At 40.7% G+C, this 23,678-nt stretch overlaps 1 protein-coding gene and 1 long non-coding RNA gene across 2 annotated transcripts in view; both read right to left on the bottom strand.

The window, feature by feature from the left end:
• Nucleotides 1–502: 502 nt before the first annotated feature.
• On the bottom strand, nt 503–14,666 carry LOC106887054. Its single transcript, XR_001411784.1, has 4 exons — nt 14,576–14,666; nt 8,289–8,388; nt 5,237–5,349; nt 503–732 (listed from the first exon to the last, which is right to left on the bottom strand). It is a non-coding gene; the product is annotated as an uncharacterized LOC106887054 (long non-coding RNA).
• A 6,165-nt stretch (nt 14,667–20,831) lies between these two features.
• LOC106887059 (chromosome unknown open reading frame, human C10orf107) overlaps nt 20,832–23,678 on the bottom strand; it is a 54,883-nt gene continuing 52,036 nt past the window's right edge. The window contains exon 8 of the mRNA XM_014940407.1: nt 20,832–21,597. Coding sequence (XP_014795893.1) covers nt 21,520–21,597 — 78 coding nt within the window. The 3' untranslated portion in view covers nt 20,832–21,519. The remainder of the gene's footprint in view (nt 21,598–23,678) is intronic.

Here is a 23,678-nt window from a genome sequence, read left to right as displayed (position 1 = left end):
GAATGATGATAAACAGCTGGAAATGCACGTGATGCACTGGGGAATAGGGATGGAGTGAAGAATTTCAGGCTCGCTGGAACATCACAAATGAAAAGGCGATCAACTGAGGACACTGAATTCTTCCTTTGCAAAGCATTTGTAGACCTTTCACTGCTTCACACTACAAAGGGCTTCAGTACTCTGGCTTTGGGAAGATGCACATGGCAAAGCTACAGGCTTCCAGGCTGGCCAAGCCTGCACAGGCATCCTCAAAACCTCCCAATACAGCAAAAACATTCATGGTGGATGAATATCTTCAGGCAGAAGAAAAGACAAACCCCGTTTCTCTGCTTGTGGATGACTGAGGAGAAGCCGTAGAATGGGTTCACAGTAGAAAAGGTCCTTTCTTGGAGGAGCCTTTCTTCTTTCTTTTTTTTTTTTTTCTTGAATAATTACACCATTAGCAAGTCCTCTGTGCAGAGCAGTCCCAGGCTTCAGAGCACACTGCTCCCTACACGTTCAAGGCCAGGTATGTCACTGACAGCTGTAGGACTTCTCTTCAAGCCAGTCCCCAGGGGCACCAGCTACTGAGGGATCGAAAGCCCTGTCTAGAGCTACCTTAAAACTGGGGAGCTTATCTCTGTATTTCAGTGGCGTCTGGTGTTGTACTCTGCCATAAGTTTTAATTGTTGCTGTTCTGAAGAAAGCCTTTGTTCAATACAACTGCCTACTTCACGATGACATCATCCGAGACTGTGGAAAAAAAAGCACAGCCTGGAGTAGTCAGGCATGTGATGATGTATAAATAGCACTGACAGAACAATATTATAAACTCTATTGGTACAGCTGAGATAAAAATAGCAAGTTGCTGATTCATCTAAGATATCGGCTAGAGGGATGGCATGAGGTTCAGCTACAATAAACCTTCTCAGCTAAAAGCATATTACTTCACCATGAATCAGCTGCTCAGATCTTTCATTCTTTTCAGAAAAGCACCTGTCTCTTCCTGTTCGGTCCTCCATTACTGAACACATGAAATATAGGGCCTGATTTTATTTCTGGTTCCCTTACACTGAAATACGTTGCAGTCAGAGAGTTCTCTAAGGCTTTCTATCCATGCAGGAAAAGCAGAAGCATTTCTAAAACTGCTTGCCAAGTGCTTGGTAACAGCAAGGTTTATGTTATTGTTCACAGCTATGTTTCTACTTTGCCTGCCTGTAGAAAAACAAACAAGGGACCATTATTTCAATAAACCTGGAAATACTGAGCCGCGCTTCCAACATCTCTGAATGTGTAATGACTAGTTCATTTTATGGCTTTCAACAAGGATACATGCAAAGTCAAGTACACATCCACATACAATGTGCTTTTCAAATGGACAAAACAAAACCTCAAACACCAAGCCTAGAAATACATGAATTAAAGGAAAAAAAGAAGCCAAGAGAGGAGTGACTTGCTCCCTGGAACACATCAGCAGCCGCCACTTGTGCTCTGTGTCACATGGCCCACAATTTATGCTCTTATTTAACTTTTTAAGTACCTGGCCTGTAACATCAGCCACATTGATGCTATGCCCTCTCTTCACCGTAAGACCATGGACTACAGTATCAAAAACTAGTGCTAGAGCTGCAAATTCTGAGGCAGCTGCTCTTGGGAAGCAGAGTCTCGGACCACAGCCTGTTTCCAGAGCATGTGTTGTGGTACAAGCAGCTGCCCAGGACACTAACTGGCCACAGCCACAGACAAACAGCCAGCTCCAGGAATCCCTCTCCTGTAGCAAATTCTCACCCACAACGTGGCCACCATATTTTTAGACACAATTAAAAGAGGTCTTAAATGTTTAACTTTCAGTTTTTAACAGTAAAACCATATGGCAAAAATAAGCCCATTTACAAAATGGTAACTTGTAAACAGGAAGATTATGAGGCTCCTTTCCCTTCGTGCTGGGCAAGCTCCTCTGTAATCAGTACAATCCTGCTCAGTGCATTGACTTGGGCTAATGAGCAAAGCCTGGACACTCACAGCTCACTCTTTCACCTTCTGCATGACTCACTGTCCCCTACTAACCCTTCAATTGCTTGTGCATCACCTTGTGATCGTTGCATAATGATGACAAAATCTCTAGCTGTGCAGAAGACGACAGGTCACCCTCTACTTGTGAACACTTTCCTGCTGGATCTTCATGGACAGTGGGTAACAGAAATAAGCTCTAATAAATACAATTGCTTTGCAATTTAGCACCCATGATTCCATTTACCAGTAACCTATTAAGTTTCTGTGTGCCAGCAACTTAAGTCCACATTCTGTTCCTCAACAGCATGACTTCAGCATGTTCCTCAACTGCATGATAATCATCTACATGAGTATCACCCACATGGTCATACCGGCCCCATTAGAGCAGCTTGCTTTGTACAAGTGGAGCACTTTATCTATTGACTGCATCTTGGTTTGTATCAAAGCTAAGATGCTTGTTTAGGACCATTAAAATGAGCAAGGCTTATACAATTATGGAACTTTATATTAATTTTTAAAACTTGCAGATGTTGCAATCTGTACATATGGGAATAGCGCCAAATGTTATGATGACAGGAAAAAGTTATATTGGCTGAGTTTTAAAAGTGAGGAAGCAGGAAAAAGGAAAATCTCACCCTACCACTATCAAGACATTACATGTATCTTGTTTTGCACACAACTTTTAGTTAGCAGCTTTGCATTTCTGATAGCGAGTTAATCAGCTAATGCTTTTATGAGCACAAAACCAACAAAATAGTGTGCGGGAAAGGAAAACAAAAAGCCTTATTTGCCTTTGATGTACTTTTATATTCACTAAATCCTTCTTGCTATGCCCAGAGAAGACCTTTGCTGCACATGAGTTTCAGAGAGCAATGGCAGCAGTGGTCCTACATACCTGGTACTTTTGTCAACGTCCTCCTCTGGGGCGAGCAGTGCTGGGAAGAGCACCCTGCAGGATGCTGCTGTGCCGCTCTGCAGCATCTCAAAGAATTTGCAGCTCTAGCGTTATTTTGGCTGAGGCTGCTGGTCGATCAACATGCCGAGGTGCTTTGCAGAGAGCATTTGATGCTCAATGATCTACATAAGCAACATATGGTTTATATTATCAACATCTCCTTTGTATTCCAATTGCATGTCAGTACTGGTAGAACCTACTGATGCCGAGACTGGCTTCAGCTTTGAAGCTCCGGACAATAACAAAATAACCTGCTATTTGTTTATGTTAGTAATAAAATCTACCAGCAACTATGATTTGATCGTGGCCTTAACAAGAAGGCTAGCCAAAGGAAACCTTCTTAACAAATAGGAGATGAAGGAAGCGGATGGGTTGTCTGTGGATTTTCTAAATCCAGTCCAAGAAGCTGATGGTTATGCTTTAAAGTCTTAAGTTATTTTGGACCCCAGCTTTCCAAAAGATTGCTTGGAGGAGAAAGAGATTGTAGCATTCGCCTCTTCCTAGGATAAAGGTTTTGAGAGATGGAGCAGAGCCAAACACTACAATTGTTGTTTACCCTAATCCATTAGAAGCAGTCAAGGAACAAGGATGGATGTGCTGCCCCAGCATGGCAGGGTCTCCTAACTGCTGTCTTCTCTCAGCATCCCTCCCTGCTTCTCCTCTTGCTCCACCTCTATTCCTTCTGCCACGTGGCCAGCCATATGGATTATCCTCTCCCTTGGGGCTGGGAGAATGAGCGCCCTTGTATTGCACTGTAAAGCCATCCGGGGGACTGCAGCTGCATGTGCATAATCACCAGGGAGTTTATTGAATGGAGATATATATGTATGTGTGTGTTTATCTAACATAGCAATGCCACTACAACCATAGGCATGCTACGTGGGGACAGATCGAGTGTACCTTTTGTAAATAATCAGTCCTTATGCATTAGTGTTGCATTTCCGAGGTAGAAAAAAGCTGGTTTATAAAGCACTCCTAAACAGACAGTTTCAACTTTTGGCATCTCTTCCCCAGTATCTCCACCAGTGGTGAATGTGTGAATGTAATGTTGGCTCACCACAGCCTGGCTCAATGGATTTTACAACAGAGCATTCTGATAATACCATAGACTTACTTGTAAGACTTATAATATAGCAGCACAATTTATTCCCATTTCCGGTTTAATGGAGCCTTTCTGATTATTTTCACAGCATTGTGCAAGGATATTTTTTTTTCCTGCTGCACAAAAGGGAAAAAAAAGCCCTAATGTGTTCCTGAAATGCCTTGTGAAGTTAATGTGACTTATTCTCTATCATCGAGAGAATGACACTAGAATGAATGAAAGTCAATATTTTTTCTCAAAGTTTTTTAACATTCAGTCCTCATACGGCGTAAGGGAGTAAACTCTCAATTACACAAAGGCAAATACAGAGAAATCCGTCAAAGTCAATAGAGTTATTCTGGACACCGGAGTAATTTGTCCCTTGGTATGATTCAGTCTCCAAAATCCACTCTGAATGTCCATAACGACTGTTTGCTATTCACTTACATTTTTAGCTCTGTTATAATTCTAATTTTTTCCATGTTTCACAAATAGCTGGAGTCAGTTTCTTTCAGATGATGCTGTTTCCCCAACTTGGCTTCCCTATGAATAACCTCCATCATCACTATGCTACTTTTGCTTGAATGTTTCGTTTTTAACAATAAACATTTATCCCAGATGCCTTATTTTCAGCTTCATTAAATGTTTTACTAGTTCATCTTGAGTCACGTCAATATTTACCTTGGACATGGCTCCGTATCCTTTAGTTTCTAATACCAGAATTCTCCAGACAAGCTTATTGTTCCTGGCTTGACTTCTCCAAGTCACAGCTTAAAACTTTTTTTGACATACTAAATAAGATGCAAATTCACCCAACTATGTGCTTTGCTGCTTGCTGCCAGGTATGCCTGTTCCAAATGTCTCTGAACTGATTTACTTTAATTTCTGTGTACGCATGGGCCCCAAACCTGTACCCAGTTACTACAAGGTAACTTCAAAACCATTTAATCACAGCAATTGGCAGAAAAGAAAGCAGAAATCAGATATCAACCTGTTGGGCAGAGTACTACGACAGACCATTTCTACTGACCTTTTGCATCCCAGAGAAAGGGTGTCAGGAAGCCAGGTGGGCTTGCCAGCTCTAGAGAGATGGGATAGTGCTTTTTCACTCCAGCTCTCTCCCGTGCTCCTCACCACCAGGACCGACCGACCAACTTATGCTGAGCCCTGTGCAGCATGAAGGTCATCGTGATGCTTCTTGTACTCACCTGCATACTTGAGCAGGTCGGAAGAAACATTGTTAAAAAAGAGCAGCAGCAGGATGCCATGTTCACCAGACAGGAGGACAGCAGCACTGTGGAAGTTCATTCTCCAGCAGCATCTGTAAGATAGGTAACGGTAGTAATAAAGACAGAGGAGAGGTGATGTTGAGGGTCATCTGGGAGCAATACAGAGCCTAGGGAGGATGTAAAGGTGAGTGGAACAGGCTCTGCCCCTTCAGCAGCTGTGTAAGAGCAACCTCTGGCTTTGGCAAGAGGTTGGCAACAACTGGCATAGGGCAACAAGATGTGTAAAGGAAAGCAGCAGAGGGCATGGGCAGGAGCAGCACCGGTGTCAAGAGGATTGTGTTTCAGGGGAGGTAATGGACAGCCAGTCTGTCTGTGTGGGACCTCAAAATACCTCAGTGTGCTACAGTCCTGAGCTGGTGCCCACAGAGCCATCCGCACCCAGGTTGCTCCTTACTGCTGTAAGCGTGTTTGCGTGAGAAAAGTTATTCTCAATACATACAAGACAACAGTGAACAAAAGTTTGAGAACTGGAATTTTCTTGATAATGTTCTTGATTTTTATACTGAGTTTACTTCAGGTCCTTTTTCAAAGCAGTAGCACAAAGAAGGTAGCGTGAGGTTTGATATATTTATATTTTATATTCATGCACGGCACTGGAATAAAACATTTTGAATTTTATATTGGATATAAAAAAGCAAAGGTGTCAAGCTGGGAAAGTGCCTTGAAAATAACAAAGGACTTTATATGGGATTGTTTGAGGTCATTTTATCTGTTGTTCCTGACAGTATTTAAATACCTCCTCTCAGTTTGAAATGCCTTTGGTTGTCACTCACTGAAATCAGTGGTGGAGACTAGCAGGGCAGCTGGGCATGCACCACAAGGGGATGCATGAGGAAAGAACCTCTCAGATTTTCAGAGATCTCCAAAGCGAATATTATACCCGCTCCATCAACCCATGTTTGTCAAGAGGTGTCAACGTGGCCTCGAGAAGCCACAAGCCACGTTCTTGTGTGAGGGGAGACAATTTCACATCACACTGACTTCTCTGAGCAAGGTGCTCCTAGGAGCAGGTCAAGGAGATGGCTTTAGATCTCAACCCAGGTGTGCAACAGTTTTAAGCAGAAATCCAGGGCATTAAGCTGAGTTCACAGTGCAACGATTTCACCGACTGTTACACACGCAGATACACAGGGCTAGTTTTGAAATACTTCACCTGGGTGCTTCAGCAATAGCAGCACAAGTAAATAATTTCTGTACTTAGCCCACATGCCATTGCTAACATCCCAGAAAGAGTACATCTGCAGAGTGTAATGAAGCTAATATTTCTGTGCACCCTAGACCACATTATAGCTTACAGACTGTTCCTCTGTGCTTTGACCCAAAAGTGCTGTATTGCCAAGAGGACAATTGAGGTTTTATTTGTTTTTGAAAGAACTTGCTCATCTCTAAAGCAGAGGTGGTCATTTTCCTCTTTTGGTCTAAGCCAGAATTGCAAATAGAGCTGAGTTTAAACCTGAGATGTTCAAATTCCCTTCTCTGCCCTATGTCCCCTGCACGTAATACTCCAGCAAAAAAAACCCAGCTTGGTATAGGAAAGGAGATGTGACAGGATGAGGGACCACTGTTTCCCACAAACACATGCAGCCAGAAGATAAAAGGGAATGGTTGAATACTAGATTAAATGCAAGTTTCATGTAAATGATCACCTACAGAGTCCTAATAAATGATTCTGTGCAATGCATTGTCAGAGTTTTTTCTCTGCCATTTTTGTTTTGCATGTGTATTTAGCAGCTCTTTCCCCTTGGAGGATAATGTTCAGGTTTTAAAATTTATATTAATCTGTCACTACATTCATCTGTCACTCTGTGAAAGGGCTTCTTTTCTTAATAAAGTGTCTTTTTTTCTTTTTAATGTGTTGCCTTATCAGAATTGAGTATTTCGGATAAGCCCTTTCAACAGCAGTACTGCATAGGATGGGATGACATGTAGGAAGGCTGCTTTTTATATAGTGTGATCTCTTGACCCAAACAACAACTCAGAGTTTTAGAGGTTTTGTATTTATCCTGCCTGGGGACTGGCAAGGGTCTTCACTGCAAATCTCTCTGCTCCCAAGGACAGTCTTCACCTTGAGAGCAAAGGAGGGCTCAGCCAGAGACAGAGGCTTTGCTGACAGATCCCCAACACTTCTTTCAGGCAAAAGACTTGCCCCAAAAGCTCACAGGGCGGGAGGGGGGCTGGTTTTATTTTTGGGGGGTTTTTCCCCATTGGGTCAGGAGTGCTACTCTAAAAAAAATTATGAGCTGCACCCTTCAGAGCAAAGGTCTTTAACAGCCTCTGCTGGGTACCATCAGACGTCCTCCCCTCCCCTGCTCTCCATCCCACCTTCCAGCTAGAGGTTACCCCAGGCTGTGAGCTGCCCCTTACCCACCCTCATCTCTCTCTGGTGCAATTGTGAAAATCCCCCCATGTGGTTAAGCCTGTGTGTTGATCGAAGCACAGCCATCAGCTCTGCCCTCCCACCTCTGCTTGGAATATGGACAGGGAGGGGACAATATAGAAAGGCACTGCAAAAAAGGAAAGATTACAGAGGATGCCCATGAAATCCTCACATTTCTTCTTGTGGCTGTCCTAGATAGCCACCTAGGTTAACTGCTTGCCTGGGGTCTCACTGAAGTCTGTACATTTGAGCCCCTGTGGCCACAGAGGACACCTTTCTCTCACTCTGTGCTGTGTCAATGCTTCCTATTCTGAGCATGCTCTACCTTGTCACCTAAGTAAAAATGGCATCCCTGTGTTCACTTCCTCTCATTCACTCTTTGCCTGTATACCTTCAATTATTCTTTCCTTCAATTGTTTTTTTCCTCCCAACATACCTGGAAGCCTTCCAATAAAATTTCCCTACTGCTAAATATGAGCATTTTATTTGCAAACATCCACTTGATCTTGAACAGCACGATGGCTTTACACATAATATTTCACATAGGGCCAATGATTTCAGTGCTGACTAGAGGATAGCAAGTTCTAGTCCCACCTGTTTGAGTTCTGTTTTCTCCTCAGCTCTGGGAATTTTCATTTCACTTGTCTTCATTCCCACCAGACATCCTGAATTTGGCCATACAATTGCTTTCCTCCTGGAACAGAGGGGACAGTCATTCAGCCTGCAGGTCATACCTAGATTATCTTTAATCACTAGGCAGCTTTGCTGATAGCAATCTCATTTCTTCCATTCATTCTCTCAGAATAAGGGTAAAACCCTCCATGAAAAGACACAGGGTACCAGGATGCTTTTAATTAGTCACTGAAAAAATGGTCCAAGGCTCAATTCTTATTATCATTCTCTCCAGTGGAAACACAGGACCAAAAAAGTAAAATCAGTGGAGCCGCAATGGTGCAGCAGAGATCCAGATCAAGATAGAGGTTTTGGAATATACTGCTCTGAGCGTTGGTTTGTTTTGTTTCTTATTATCATTCTCTCCAGTGGAAACACAGGGTGACTCCAGTAAAATCAGTGGAGCCGCAATGGTGCAGCAGAGATCCAGATCAAGATAGAGGTTTTGGAATATACTGCTCTGAGCGTTGGTTTGTTTTGTTGGGTTTTTTTTGTTTGTTTTGGTTTTTTTTTTTTATTACAGACATTTTATCTCCTGCTTTATGAGTTATTTTGAAGGTTTACTGTATCTGAGAAAGTAGAGCAGGAGTTCAGATTATGAACTTTGATTGCTCATGGTTTATTCAATATTTTTAATAAAGTTTGAAAAGGTTCCCTTCCATCAAAGAATGTCCTCTTTGATTAATCAATTGAATTTGATATTTTCTCCATGGAAAATACAAAGCAGTATACCCCTTTGCTGGTTGTTTACAGGCAGCTTCACAGCACACAATAGAACAATTATTTTCTAAGTAAAAGAGATGTGTTCATAAATGTTAATAAACCACTTAATAGTGTAGCATCTTTTTCTTCCTTTAAAAAACACACATAAGGACAAATCGAGCCATTTTTAATATAATCTGCATACTTTCCAAATAACATATTCAGGGAAACAGAGTTGTCTTAAATGGCCTTCTTCCCATTTACATCTGTAACAGCTGCAGTAGCAGCTCTGTCGGGCTCAATTTTATTCAGTGTTGCAGGTTCAACATAAAATCTAAGCTGAAAATTAAAGGGAGCAAATGTCCCCCTGACAGTCAAGAGAATGATTTTGGTCCAAGAGTATTTCTGGCCACAACTCGCTTTCAAAAGCAGCTTTGTCATTTGTGCCTGGCCTAGTACCAATAAGTGCTATTATGATTTGTTACGTTTTCTATAGAACCAGGAGACCATTTATTAGCCCCATGGTATTGTATCGAGCTTCAATTATGTAATAGTCATTATTCTGCTGAATATCCGAAGCTTTATAAGAAAGTTTTAGTTCTGGGAAGAAACGCACAAGGTTCTCAAATGATTTTGAGGAAGATCAAACTCCCCCTTTTTTGCTAGTTGAAAGAGGAAAGGTCCCTTCTTGATATAAATCATGAATAATTTGAATAGACTTTTTTCTAAAGAAAAACTCCTTTTTCTTTGAAAGCCATTGATAGCTTGGGATTCAAGCAGAAAAGAATAAAAGAAGAAATAATAGTTTCTTCCTAGAAGAGAACGTGATAGGTATGCTTCCAAATTAGTGAGATTTTAATTTAATTATAGCTGAGGAGTGTGTGTGCACGTGTGATCTGCCTGCTTATAATTGAGGAATGAGGTTCTCTCCCACAGGTAGTATGGACGAGGAGGAGGCAGGTCCTCAGCTGGGGTAAGCCTTGCTAAGGCCCCCTCGATGCTGTTTTTGCACCTGATGGAAGTGGAGGATGCACCCCACAGTCCTGCCTGCTTGTTTAGCTGCCCTCTATGTTTCAACAATGAAAATTATCGATACCTAATCAAATCCCCTTTCCAACTGGTCTGAGCCACCTGTATCTCCCAGCCCTGTCAACAAATTAACTATCATAAAGTAACTAGTTAGCTAGTTACCTGACACCCATAAAATAACTATTACCTGACTGGCATAAAATAACTAATAAATAGCTACCTAACATCATTCTCTTTCCATGATCCCTTAGTTGTTTTTTGGTTTTTTTTAAAAAACAACAACCCCAAACATAGATTTCAAAAAGCACTGACATCAAAATAAAAATTGATCAGCTCCAAGCAATTCTGCCCTTCACAAGCCGTTTTACATGATTGAAGACTTCAGCTTCCAGTTCTCAGAGGCTTCTCCAATTCTCAATCATGTGTTTTTCCCTGCTCTCTGTCAACAGCCAGACACTACAGAGCCTGCAACCACCAGCCACCAGGTAAAAGTCAGTCCAGCTGTTGCCTCTGATTTTTATTTTTTTAACTAATAATAAATACACCACACACACAATGCACATACAATACACACACATAACAGCTGCTCTGCCTCTGAGTGCAAACCCAGTTACTCCTAGGTATTCTCAGGAAACAGAAAAGCAATGTTCCCAAGGCTGACAGATTTCTGAAATGATCTTCCTTTAATGTATGCTCAGTTTAACTGGCATTTTAGTAAAATGACTCTAGCTTTATGCCAGCCGAAAAGAAAGTAGAAAGTAAATCAACAAGCTTATTTTTTGGATAGACTTCAATATCTCAAAAATTCCCAACCAATGGAAATTTGCTACTAAGGCTGCAGCCTCTTTACAAAAACAACCAAACATCCCTGGCTACAACTCGGTGTGACTACAGCCATTGCATAGCAAGTGTACGTACGCTTGCATGTACGCTTTGCCCTCTGTGAGGGTAAGCAAGAAAAAAGCAGGTGATAAAACGCTTTGACCACAACCATGTCATACCCTGGTTATTTTTGCAGTATAAATGAGTTATATATGGATCAGATGCATTTGCATTTCACTCACTAATACCACTCAGAGCAGCATTTAGGCGTCCTTATTTTTCACAGAAAGTGGAAAGACGTCGAATACCCAGTTTATCTTAAAAAATGTTAACTGAAGTAAAATGCATTTGCAAGCTGCACATTTCCTGGATCAAGTGAAATAAGGCATCAAGCCAGAATCTGATCTCGTTTGCCACTATGTAAACGATGAGTAAGTCTGCTAGGGTCAACAGAGCAGCAGCGGAGTCACATGAGTCACAGCACACTGCTCTTCGGAAAGATTTCTCCATGGCTAAATATACTATTACAGTTGCTTCAAGAAAAGATCTGCGTCAAGTTCTAATAAATGCTGGCAGTGAGGCTGAGCTCCGAGCAGTCACAAAGCCAAAAGGATGAACAGGAATTAACAAGTGGCCTTAAAAACCTATTGAAGAGAATGGAAGTTTTGTCCGCACAAGAACTGAAGAATCAGAACATTGGTAATGAAAATCATGACCTAATTTTTCTGTCACCCACATTTAGCCACCTATCAAATGGGTCTGGGAAAAAAAAAAGGTAGAAAAGGAAACCGAATTTTCTTCAGGATCAAAGTGCAGAAAATACCCTTAACCTCAACAGACTAAGTTTGTAAAAGTTACCACTCAACTACATGACAACATGCAGTTTGTTTCACTATAATTTTAACCAGGCTTGTCCCAATATCTTGCTCCTACCAGGGGAGTGCATTAAACAAACCTGCTATTGTCAGTGAAGAGGAACAGCTACACCAACAGAAGCCAATCCAACACCCCATCCCCATGATCCATCAAAATGGTAATTCCAATAAATACCTTTTATATCTCCATCTGATACACACAGTGCTGAATCTGGGAAAACGAGAGCTCAATAAACCATAAAAGAGATGCCCTTTGGTCTTTTCTTTTTTCAGTGAGGTCATAATTTAGTGCTGTTACAACAACAGTTTTAGGTAACTAAAATTGCTTATCAAATGTAGGTTTACATTCTCTATCAACAAAGTACTGAATTAGAAGAGATTTCATAATTCCTTATGAATTTCTCTCCTACCCAGTCTTTCCACTGGAAGCCTGATTAAATGAGTATTATTTCTTGTTAAGTGGTTTTACAGGTCGTTTATCTTAGATTTATGAGTATCAACCTACTTTAGAAGGTATTAGATAGCTTTAACGTTTGACACGTATTCTCTAAATCACTTACAGTGCTCTCCATTTGCAGTAGACGATCCGTAATCTTCTCAATATTAGGTTTTATTGACAATGCACCATATAGAGTCCTTATTATATGGTAATGATTTAAGATAGGTGCAAGATTGGGAACTAATAAATCTAAAAGCTCATTTTTGACTGTTGACACAGAGCTGAGGAATAATGTGCATCCATCTAAATCACTCTGTTTCTCAATAATGTAACACACACACTCACATTTAACCTGTTAGGAGCACAGTGCAGAGATGTACAAACAGATCCTAATTCCTGCTTTGAGCCTGATGGACTCACACACTTAAAGCTCTGTATTTACTCAGAGAAAGCCACCAGTGGATGCAAGACCCCCTCCTATGGTGTGGAAGCGATGGATGTGGGCAATGGCAGGAGCAGAGGACTCAGGATGGGGCTCCTGTTTCCCGAGTGCTGGTCCATGCCTAGCTCCACCTGGTTCATCACAGCCTGCTGCTGCTGTCCAAGCTTGACAACATCAAGCAGCCCGAGCAACGCCTCTGTTGTGTTTGAGCCACGCCAAGGTAAATACACCTATTGAGATCAAGGAGCATTTTCCCTGAGTAGGGAGTTAGTAAGACTGAGGTTAAGGGCTTAAAAATCAGCCCCATCATTTATATTTGGGAGACAGAATCAAAAGCTGTCATACATAACAAAGACATACCTTCATGTAGCCCTACACAATAATAATTTCACAGAAATATTGGCACTGATAGTAATTGAATTCAATTGAATAATTGATTCGACTGCTTCAATAGATCAGCCCCCATATCTACATTACTCACAGAAAATTGGAGTAGAAAAAAAAAAAATTAAAGCAAGAGCCTTTGTTAGCAAATGAACATTTCTCCACTGAGTTCCACAGAATTCAAGTCTCACCTGCAACCCTGTAATCCAAAGGTATGTCTTTGAAATGCAGTCAAGAGATCTGTATCAGTCCTGCTTTTATAGCACAACATTGGAAATGGTTTCTGGGGCATCGGAGCTGCATGAACTGGCAATTTGTTAAGCTGAAATGTGACATTTCAAAAAAAGGCTGGAATGATCTCAGAGCAGAACCAACACAAAATTTGAATCCTGCTTTTATCCCAACAGCCACCCTGTAAGAAAACTCCAGTGAAAAACTGGTTAGTGGCAAAATTGTCCTGACAATTACATGTGACTGTAATTGAGAGTAGCAGGAAAGTACAGTGGAGGTGGCTTTCTCTCACCTTGCTCATTCAGAAAACAAACAACCCAAAAATCCTTACTCAGGCTAGAGGCTTGGCAGGCTCACTCAGCTGTCTACAAATGATTTAGTAGCAGAGGAACTGGTGCCACTAAACGTTGAGAACTCCGAACTCCAATCAAAATAAAACACATCATTCAAAGTAATGCAGTAAGCATCGCTGTTACCTTGTCTTACTTTGGTAAAACGAGGCACAGATTTGCTGGAGGAAGAGAAGAGTGGGGGCGGGGGGAGGAGTTAAATAAAATCAATCTTCCCCAAATTTGCACTCCCCAGCACTGTACGCACACTGCTGTCCTTGACGTGAGGGAGCTCTGCAGACCCCCAACCTAATAACACATTAGCAGGCAATTTACTAACATACTGCGAAATAGCAGAAATATCACAAGTTCCATTTTTCTTATTAATGGAGCTAATGGCATTCTGCAATGCAGTATCTACATTTTTGTAAGCTTATTTCATTCACTCAGTTCCTAAATCAGCAAAATTTAGCAATCTTCAACATCTCTCAGTGATGAGTGAAATTTCTTTCACTACTGTGAAGAAGGGAGGAGGTCAAGAAGGCTTGGGAAAATTTGTTAGTATGATCTGTAATATGAATTTGGCAGAAAAGAAATTGAGAACATTTCTTTGGAAAACAATCAAAGGGCAAAGTTTTCCTCTCGGAGCTGCATGATAATTCATGACTTACATGCTCCAAAGAAACTTGCTACTCCGATGATTAGGATAACAAAATATTCACTGTCTGCCTGACAGACCAAAGATGGTCATTTTTCCTCCCTTTGTCAGTATCGTTCTATTCAGGCAGGGCCATGTGTGTGTCCCTTGACACACAAGTAAAGATAGACCCATGCATGTCTGCTCAGGAAGATTTTAATCTAAGTTAGATATGGCACAAAAAGAAATGAGAAAAAGTAACAGGGCATGTGGTAGAATCTTCGGCTGTCTTGTAGAGAATGACACTGCTTTCTCTTACCTGGATCTCATCTGCTCCTGGTGTACATGAAAAGTCAGCATCTCCATGGTCCACCACTGACAGCACCTCAAGACACACAAGCGATCAGTGAAATTGAGGACCTTGACAGCCTCTGAGATGAGCAATCTTGAGCCTCCTGTATCTGTTTCAGCTGGGGTTAATCAACACAAAATTAAAGCACGTAACTTATTGTCATGGAATAATAAGGTGGCCAGTACAACAACTGAGTTCAAAAAAGGACCAGACAAATCCATGGATGGATGAATCCATGAATCCAGTCCTTTGATTTCAAATCACAGTTGAGTCTGGGTGCATAGTTTGGCTCCACAAGTTTCTAAAGCACTGATCAATGGAAGGATATGCCTTCACGAGGTGGATCACCCTCAGGATGCTTTGTTCCTGTACTCTTCCCTAGGCATCTCCCATAGCCAGTGCCAAAGGACAGACTCTGGGACTCTTGGATCCTACTCTATCCAGACATGACGCCTCATACACTATAATGAACGCAATCATAAAAACAGACTGTTTAGACAAGAAAATTGTGTTAGCTGGATTTTAAAAGAAGATTCAAATTTTAAGAAAATGTTGTATGAGACATCGACAGAAAGAGTTAAAAAAGAGCTAAATGAAAACTTCGAAATATTCACATAGACTAACCTCAGTGGATGGAGGCAAAATCCTGAAGCCTTCTTTTCTGTCACTGGAGGAACTGGCTCATCCAGAAGGTGCTTCAGAGACCCTGCAGTGGCTCCTGCCATGAATCACCATCCACATCAGCATCCCAAACTTATACAGCTCCAGTAGTCTTGTTCCAGGAACGGAGAAGGACTGAACTTTTTTAGCTGAATAACTTTTATGGACCATTCTTCCTTGAAGCCTCTAAATGATCTCCTCCTGTCAGGCCATAGTGTCCCCTCTTGCTCCTCCTACCCCAGCTGGCTGGGGTGCCTCTAGCATCTCACCTTTTCCTTTTTTGTTCTTTGAGTAACCTGCATAAATATGCAAAATACATACAACTACCATTAGGCCTAGGCAAACACTGAGTGCATGAACATAAACCTCACACTTAGTGCAGTCTTTGTTGCGACAGTGACAGGGCAAGCTTTAAAGCAGCAGGTTACTAAGTCTACTACATAAAAAGTCAGGTTGCTTCTACCCTGGAAACATTTAACATTCTATTCTTTTTGCTGTATTACTAATTCCAAGATCTGTTTAATGCTCTGCATCTGAATGGGACTCTCAATTACATCAGTCACTGCATCTATCCTTTGAATTTTTTTTCCTTTTTTTTTTCGTCACATACATGTAACCTGAATCCACAACTGCTGGAGCCTGCAGCTTGCTCTGCACACTTGAAGTGCCACAACAAAACGGGCTGAAAGGTTACATTCAGTTTTGAGTTGCTCATGGCAAGCAACACCACCCGTGTTTTGTCACTGCCGTCACTTCCTTGTGAACTGTGGCTGAGAGGTGGAGGTGACTTCACCCCGAACACAGCCGCTCCCCAGACTGCCAGCGTACAGAACGATGTGGTTGCACACTGCGGCAGGGGCAGATACAACACCATCCTAACATGAGGTAGGAGGAAGAGGAAAGAAGGTGAATTGTCCAGTTACCTGCAGTATCTCTCGCTGCTGGATGACATGCCATACTGGCTGGTGCCAATAAGAGCACACACAACCCTTTCACACCCCACATCTCCATGGTCCACCACTGACAGCACCTCAAGACACACAAGCGATCAGTGAAATTGAGGACCTTGACAGCCTCTGAGATGAGCAATCTTGAGCCTCCTGTATCTGTTTCAGCTGGGGTTAATCAACACAAAATTAAAGCACGTAACTTATTGTCATGGAATAATAAGGTGGCCAGTACAACAACTGAGTTCAAAAAAGGACCAGACAAATCCATGGATGGATGAATCCATGAATCCAGTCCTTTGATTTCAAATCACAGTTGAGTCTGGGTGCATAGTTTGGCTCCACAAGTTTCTAAAGCACTGATCAATGGAAGGATATGCCTTCACGAGGTGGATCACCCTCAGGATGCTTTGTTCCTGTACTCTTCCCTAGGCATCTCCCATAGCCAGTGCCAAAGGACAGACTCTGGGACTCTTGGATCCTACTCTATCCAGACATGACGCCTCATACACTATAATGAACGCAATCATAAAAACAGACTGTTTAGACAAGAAAATTGTGTTAGCTGGATTTTAAAAGAAGATTCAAATTTTAAGAAAATGTTGTATGAGACATCGACAGAAAGAGTTAAAAAAGAGCTAAATGAAAACTTCGAAATATTCACATAGACTAACCTCAGTGGATGGAGGCAAAATCCTGAAGCCTTCTTTTCTGTCACTGGAGGAACTGGCTCATCCAGAAGGTGCTTCAGAGACCCTGCAGTGGCTCCTGCCATGAATCACCATCCACATCAGCATCCCAAACTTATACAGCTCCAGTAGTCTTGTTCCAGGAACGGAGAAGGACTGAACTTTTTTAGCTGAATAACTTTTATGGACCATTCTTCCTTGAAGCCTCTAAATGATCTCCTCCTGTCAGGCCATAGTGTCCCCTCTTGCTCCTCCTACCCCAGCTGGCTGGGGTGCCTCTAGCATCTCACCTTTTCCTTTTTTGTTCTTTGAGTAACCTGCATAAATATGCAAAATACATACAACTACCATTAGGCCTAGGCAAACACTGAGTGCATGAACATAAACCTCACACTTAGTGCAGTCTTTGTTGCGACAGTGACAGGGCAAGCTTTAAAGCAGCAGGTTACTAAGTCTACTACATAAAAAGTCAGGTTGCTTCTACCCTGGAAACATTTAACATTCTATTCTTTTTGCTGTATTACTAATTCCAAGATCTGTTTAATGCTCTGCATCTGAATGGGACTCTCAATTACATCAGTCACTGCATCTATCCTTTGAATTTTTTTTCCTTTTTTTTTTCGTCACATACATGTAACCTGAATCCACAACTGCTGGAGCCTGCAGCTTGCTCTGCACACTTGAAGTGCCACAACAAAACGGGCTGAAAGGTTACATTCAGTTTTGAGTTGCTCATGGCAAGCAACACCACCCGTGTTTTGTCACTGCCGTCACTTCCTTGTGAACTGTGGCTGAGAGGTGGAGGTGACTTCACCCCGAACACAGCCGCTCCCCAGACTGCCAGCGTACAGAACGATGTGGTTGCACACTGCGGCAGGGGCAGATACAACACCATCCTAACATGAGGTAGGAGGAAGAGGAAAGAAGGTGAATTGTCCAGTTACCTGCAGTATCTCTCGCTGCTGGATGACATGCCATACTGGCTGGTGCCAATAAGAGCACACACAACCCTTTCACACCCCAGTAAATCTATAGGTGTCGGCTATGAATTCTTCACCAGCCTTGCTCTGTGTGCAGTAAATCTATAGGTGTCGGCTATGAATTCACCAGCCTCGCTCTGTGCATAACTCATGTTAAAATTCACCTGTCACATTCACACTCTGCCATAAATAGGTGCAAGCTGTGGATGAGAGGTACAGCTCATGTTAGCATCCTTTCTGCCGAGCAGCTCTCTTCTACACGCTTCTGGTTGAGACCAGGATCAAACCTACGCTCTGGAGGCTTTTCAGATAAGTACAGTATGTACATCTGGATGAACGTGTTTTGGTGGTCAATTGAATCATGAGCTTAAGACCGTTTTGTGGTCGAGTTGGCAGTGTAGGTTATTGAAGAAAATGTCTTTTTCTTACTTGTGAAAAGCTGAATTTGAAGCCTACGCATAGTGGCTTTTCTGGGAAAGCAAATTTTCTAGGAATGCCAGTTACAATTTTAGGAAGGAAACAATGTGGTAATTCTCAAATTCAAATCAAGTTTTGGCGCAGAAGAGGAGAAGCAAGGCTTGAGAAGAAAAGGTCATGGCAAAACACTACGAAACAGGTAAAAAACTGTTTTCTCTTTTTTTCCCCCTTTCCCATCTTTTTCAAGCCAGCTTCTCACTAAAGCTGCTTTCCATCTCTCTAAACTTCCATCACTGTCAGTATAATGCAGGAAAGCACAGACTGAAAATAGAGCTTTTCTTTTACTAGAGGATAATTACTAGTTGTTCACTGTCTTATTATAAAATCCTAGCAAAGACCAGGATTTTACCAAGAAGATGCTAAAAAGCATCAATATTATAACTTACACAGGAAAAACTGTTTCATCAGTCCTCTGTCCCCTGGAAAACCACGACTTCTCTGGCAGACAAGGCAGAACATAATCTCTCTTTTCTTCCTTTCTACAAGATCTGTCTGATTTAAATTGAAAGCTCTGTAGGGTGGTAACCTGTTTGGAACTACATTAAGTATGTGTATTGTAAAGAACTATGTTACATCAACAGTGTTGCAAAAAAGAAAAAAATAAAAAAACCAGAGATTGTTATAGCAAAGCCTCTACTGTAGGTCCCAGGAATGACAGTATAATTATTTTTAGAGATGACTATAGCAGTAACTCAACATGACACGAGAGACCTGAGAAACAGCAAGCCTGATTTAAACCAATGGAAAAGCCAGGAATGCAGAATGGAGACTGTTCTTAATGCACCATATTGCATCTGAACATTTTGTTCCTACCCATCTATCCAAAGCATGACGTTTTGCATTTCATATTAACATTCTGAAGACATTAAAGGATTCTTCAATTTGATGTTCATATGCTGTGTCAGAACACGCACTCTGACTGCTTAGAGAGATGTTATGTCTACCTTTTACTCATCTTCCCTCCTTCAGCCTCCTAAACATGCTCCCCCCCACTCCCAAAAAATCCCTGGGGCTATTTTTATTGGTAGTATTATTTAGTTCAGCAGGAAGATAGTTACAAATACGGTTTGTGGGATTTGAACTTCACTTTGAATTTCTGCAGTACCTCAGCTGTTATGCATATGTACTAAGACTGAATACTAACAAATCATTGCAGTAATACTTGATGTTCATATACAATTTCTCATCTTCAAAGCACTTTAAAATTTCCCAGAGGTTCTACAAAATCTGGGAGAGGGAGGAAGAGATACGAGCAAAAGCCTTTGTTTAGCATTGGTCTTAACATAAATCATAGTTAGTCCCTTTCTGCTTAGTGCTATAGCAGGAATGTCGTAGTCTTCAGATTTAAGTCTGAAGTGCTAAACAATGCTAAATTGTCAATAACACATTTTCACTAAAAAGTATTTAAAAGACTCTTTTTTCATACGGACAGCTCTCTTCAGAAGCTCTGTTCTCACCTTTGAGTTCAAAACTAGGGAAACTTGTGACATTAGTACAACGTGTTGGGAGATGAATTTATGTATCAAAATAAAGGACATTTTGATTTCAAAAAGTTTTGATAACAAAAAAAATATACCATATTTCAAAGTAACAAAACAAGAAAGAACATAACCAGGACTCTTAACAATTTCAAAAGATTAAAATATTTTTAAAAGATTGTTTTAGAGGCAAAACTAGTAATTCTTCATTAATTCCTTCAGTGTTCAAAGCAGAACGGTTAGCTTTTAATAGCTGAAAGGAAGCTCTCACTAATTTGCTGGCCAGCGCTAGAAAGAGCAAGGAAGAAAAACGTGGAAGTGAATTGTTGCAGAGCTTACCGCTCCTGATCACGTACCAGGGGAAGAGATTTTCCTCAATGCCTGAGACCAAGCAAAAAACACTCTGCCCACTTAAAACTCCAAACCTGGGTTGGAGGAGAGGGCAGGCGGTGCCCCCTCCTGGCCGCTCCCGGCGCCGCCCGCCGCCGCCGAACAAGGGCTTGGAAGGAAAAAAACGTTTCAAGCGATTCTTTTCTTTTTTTCCTTTTTTTTTTTTTTTTTTAAACAAACAAAAGAATAAAGTTTGCCTATTTTTTTTTTTTTTTTTTTTTTTTTTTTTTTTTTTTTTTTGGCTGGGCTGAGTCAGGCTTGCAAACTTTTTTCATTATCACCATAAAAAATGGGGATGAAATGAAACAAAAACTAACTCTTTACTTAATGGGAAACAAATATGAAGTCGTAATGAATAAAACATTCTATTTCTCAAATATTCCACTAAACATGTAATCCAATCCAGCCTTTACGCTTGAAAGCATGACTTGCATTCAACATGCTTTCTTGCTTTCTAGGGCACAGAGTTCTGTAACACAAAAATTAGCACAGGCTATGATTTTGAAACATAGATGTTAAACCAGTTCTTCTGAGGTCATTTATTTGGTCAGATTCCTTTTGACTTTGAAATATTTCTATAACGTCTGACAAAATATGGAAACATTCTCAGATGAAAGGTTACATGCATTCCAGAAAAATTTCCACTGAATTCGAGAGGAACTCTACTCGAGAATATTGTAAACATGCAAACTCTTCTTTTAAGCAATTTTAATATGGTGGAAATAAAGAAGCATAAGATATGAAATTTGTTTTAAAGCTTAAGAAGCAATTTAAAATGAAATAACATACTTATGATTAAAGAATAACTGCAGTGAAAAGTGTGTAATTACATGTTAATTAAATTCTGTCTTTAATATATCTGCAGTGCCGCAAAACGATGTTTTCTCTCTATGAACTCTCCTGGCAAAATTACCTGAAAAAAACCATGAGTGTAAAGTAGAATCTGTTAACTATTTCACAACTGGAAAAACAGAAGAGAATGAAACTACAGCTTGCTTTTTTTTTTTTTTTTTAAATTAGGATTTCTATTCAGAAATAAACTGAACTTCAACATGTTTTAATTACATATCCTTCTGTTTATAATCTTCTACTTAAGTCTAAACTAAATGACAACACTGGCAGAACACAGTAAATTTGAGGAACTGGGATGAACTATTTCTAGGTAAATGTTAACAGAACCATTTTCCTTTATACAAAAATAATTACGTTCAGGCAGGGAGCCAGTCTTCTGTGCACGCCATCCCCTACTGTCCAATTTCTGTAAAATTCAACATCACCTTTCTTATCTGGCTATTTAAGACTTTCTAATTTTTCCGTTCTCAAAGTATAAGCTTCTTCTTGCATTTGCAGCTTTTCATTTATCTCTGCCTGTAAAGAAAATCAGAAGCAAAGAGTGGTTATGATGGAGCTATCTCAGGCTGCACATTGTCTTTGTGGTTTTGACACACCGTAGTGCAGTAAGACAGACATTATCCTACACACCTTCCTGTTTTGCAGACATAACGGTGTTTCAGCCTGTATTTAGGTGATAACACTTTATTGTATTACGGTGCACAATCCTGGTGTATGGTATGACTGCCACGAACAGGAAGTGATCTGGGACAGGCATTTCTCATGTAACCTTGTCTTGGGAGACAGGCTGATTTGCCTGTATTCTCAGACAGCCTTTACCAATAAGCACCAAATCAGAAAAATTGCTTTGGGATTTGGTTGTTGCCACTGTTTTTCCTTTGCTGCAGATGTTTGTTCTCTAGTGTAATACATTTTATTGAAACACTGCTGAAATTAGAAAGCATTACTGAAAATGAACAATAAAAAAACATATTTCTGTGATGTTGCTTGTCTTTCTTAATTACAAACACAATTATGAATGTGTATCTCATTCTGGAAATCCAGACTGCTGTAGGCACTGAGAATTTCATTTGCAAAGTAACATTTGTGGGGAAGGTACAAGGGTTGTGACATATTTTAGTGAAATCCTTTGCAGTGATTGGCATAGCAATCATTAATTCCTTAATATTTGGTAATGTGGGATCACTGGAAAAAAGGCCACAAATACTGGGGGGTTATGGGGAATTTATGTCTATTTCTCAATATCAGCATTCATGATGAAAAAAACACATGAGAAATGGAAGGAGTACAATGACAGTCTTTCCAAGAGTTGCAAAGTTTTGTTCAGACAACTAGAAAGGGCTCAAAGGTCCTTTACAGACTCCACATAAACTGATCCAAAACTTAGACTTACATTCTTAATGGACTTCACATAATTTTGATAAGGCTAATAGAATTGGCCCAGAAAAGCTTGCAGTAACTTGCCATTTCAGGAACTTTTTTGGCTTGCCAGTCCTAGCAATCCCTAATAGTGCTATACTGCAACCTATCAATGGTTAACCAAGCTAAAATGTTTTCAAAGTTCTCAATAGCTCAGATTAGCATCAAAAAGTTGGAATTTCTATCCCAACTTTGTATCTGTAGAGATAGCCTTCACCATTTTCAACCTACCCTCAAGTATCCGCAAATATACCCCTATCCCTTTACATTATATGTGTACTTAGCCGCTTTGCTGTGGAACATTGATCCTCCAGGCTAACCCTCTCCCAGCCACCCCAGCTGCCTTCCCTTCTCCAGTTTTTATATCCCTCTGTCTCCTTCAGTGAAAATCAGCTGCTACAATACTCACTATGGCTACTGCTGAGACCACTGAGTGCCAGCACTATGATTTCAGACTCCAAGTTATTTTATGGACTCAACTAGAGCAAGAGATGTCTCAAGTCCCCTGTAGATGTAACACAGATTGTGAAATCACACTTCACTCAACAAAATGGTATGAGCTTGATCATGTATCAGGTAAAAATCTAATGATAAGATTACCTCAGAAGTCAACAAATTGAGAAATCAGGTGATATATTGGTGGAGAACTTTTAAAACTAAAAGGAAATTCTTTTCTGTGCATATAACCAGAGTTGCAAAAGAAGAATAATAAAAGGCATTTTTCTAATCTGTGCAGTTCTTGTAAAGAAAAAAAAGGTCTTAGCACTGATAATAAAATCAAGGTCAAATGTGTGAAAACCACACATCCATTTTTTATGTAGGTGGAGACACGAATAAGACAACATAGGCCAGGTTCCCTCTTGTTTCTAAAGAAATTATGAAATGGAATATGAAATCAAATAGGTAGATCTAATGATGACATCATTATTCCAATCTATATTCCCCATTCATACATAATCCATGTAAAACAATTTATCAATATTTATCAACATTATTTGGCCTGGGACATCAAGGACAACAAAAAACTTCTATAAGTATGTCAGAGACAAAGGCAAGACTAGGAAAGTTGTGGACCCTCTCTGGAAGGAAATAGGAGATCTGGTCACCCAGGACATGGAGAAGGCTGTGGTACTGAATGACTTTTTCTCCTCAGTCTTCGCTAGCAAGGGCTCTAATCA

This window comes from Calidris pugnax, unplaced genomic scaffold (assembly GCF_001431845.1).
Source record: "Calidris pugnax isolate Ruff unplaced genomic scaffold, ASM143184v1 scaffold39, whole genome shotgun sequence".
Lineage (NCBI taxonomy): Eukaryota > Metazoa > Chordata > Aves > Charadriiformes > Scolopacidae > Calidris > Calidris pugnax.
The sequence above is the reverse complement of the archived record's forward strand: the minus strand, read 5'-3'. Positions and strand labels throughout refer to the sequence as shown.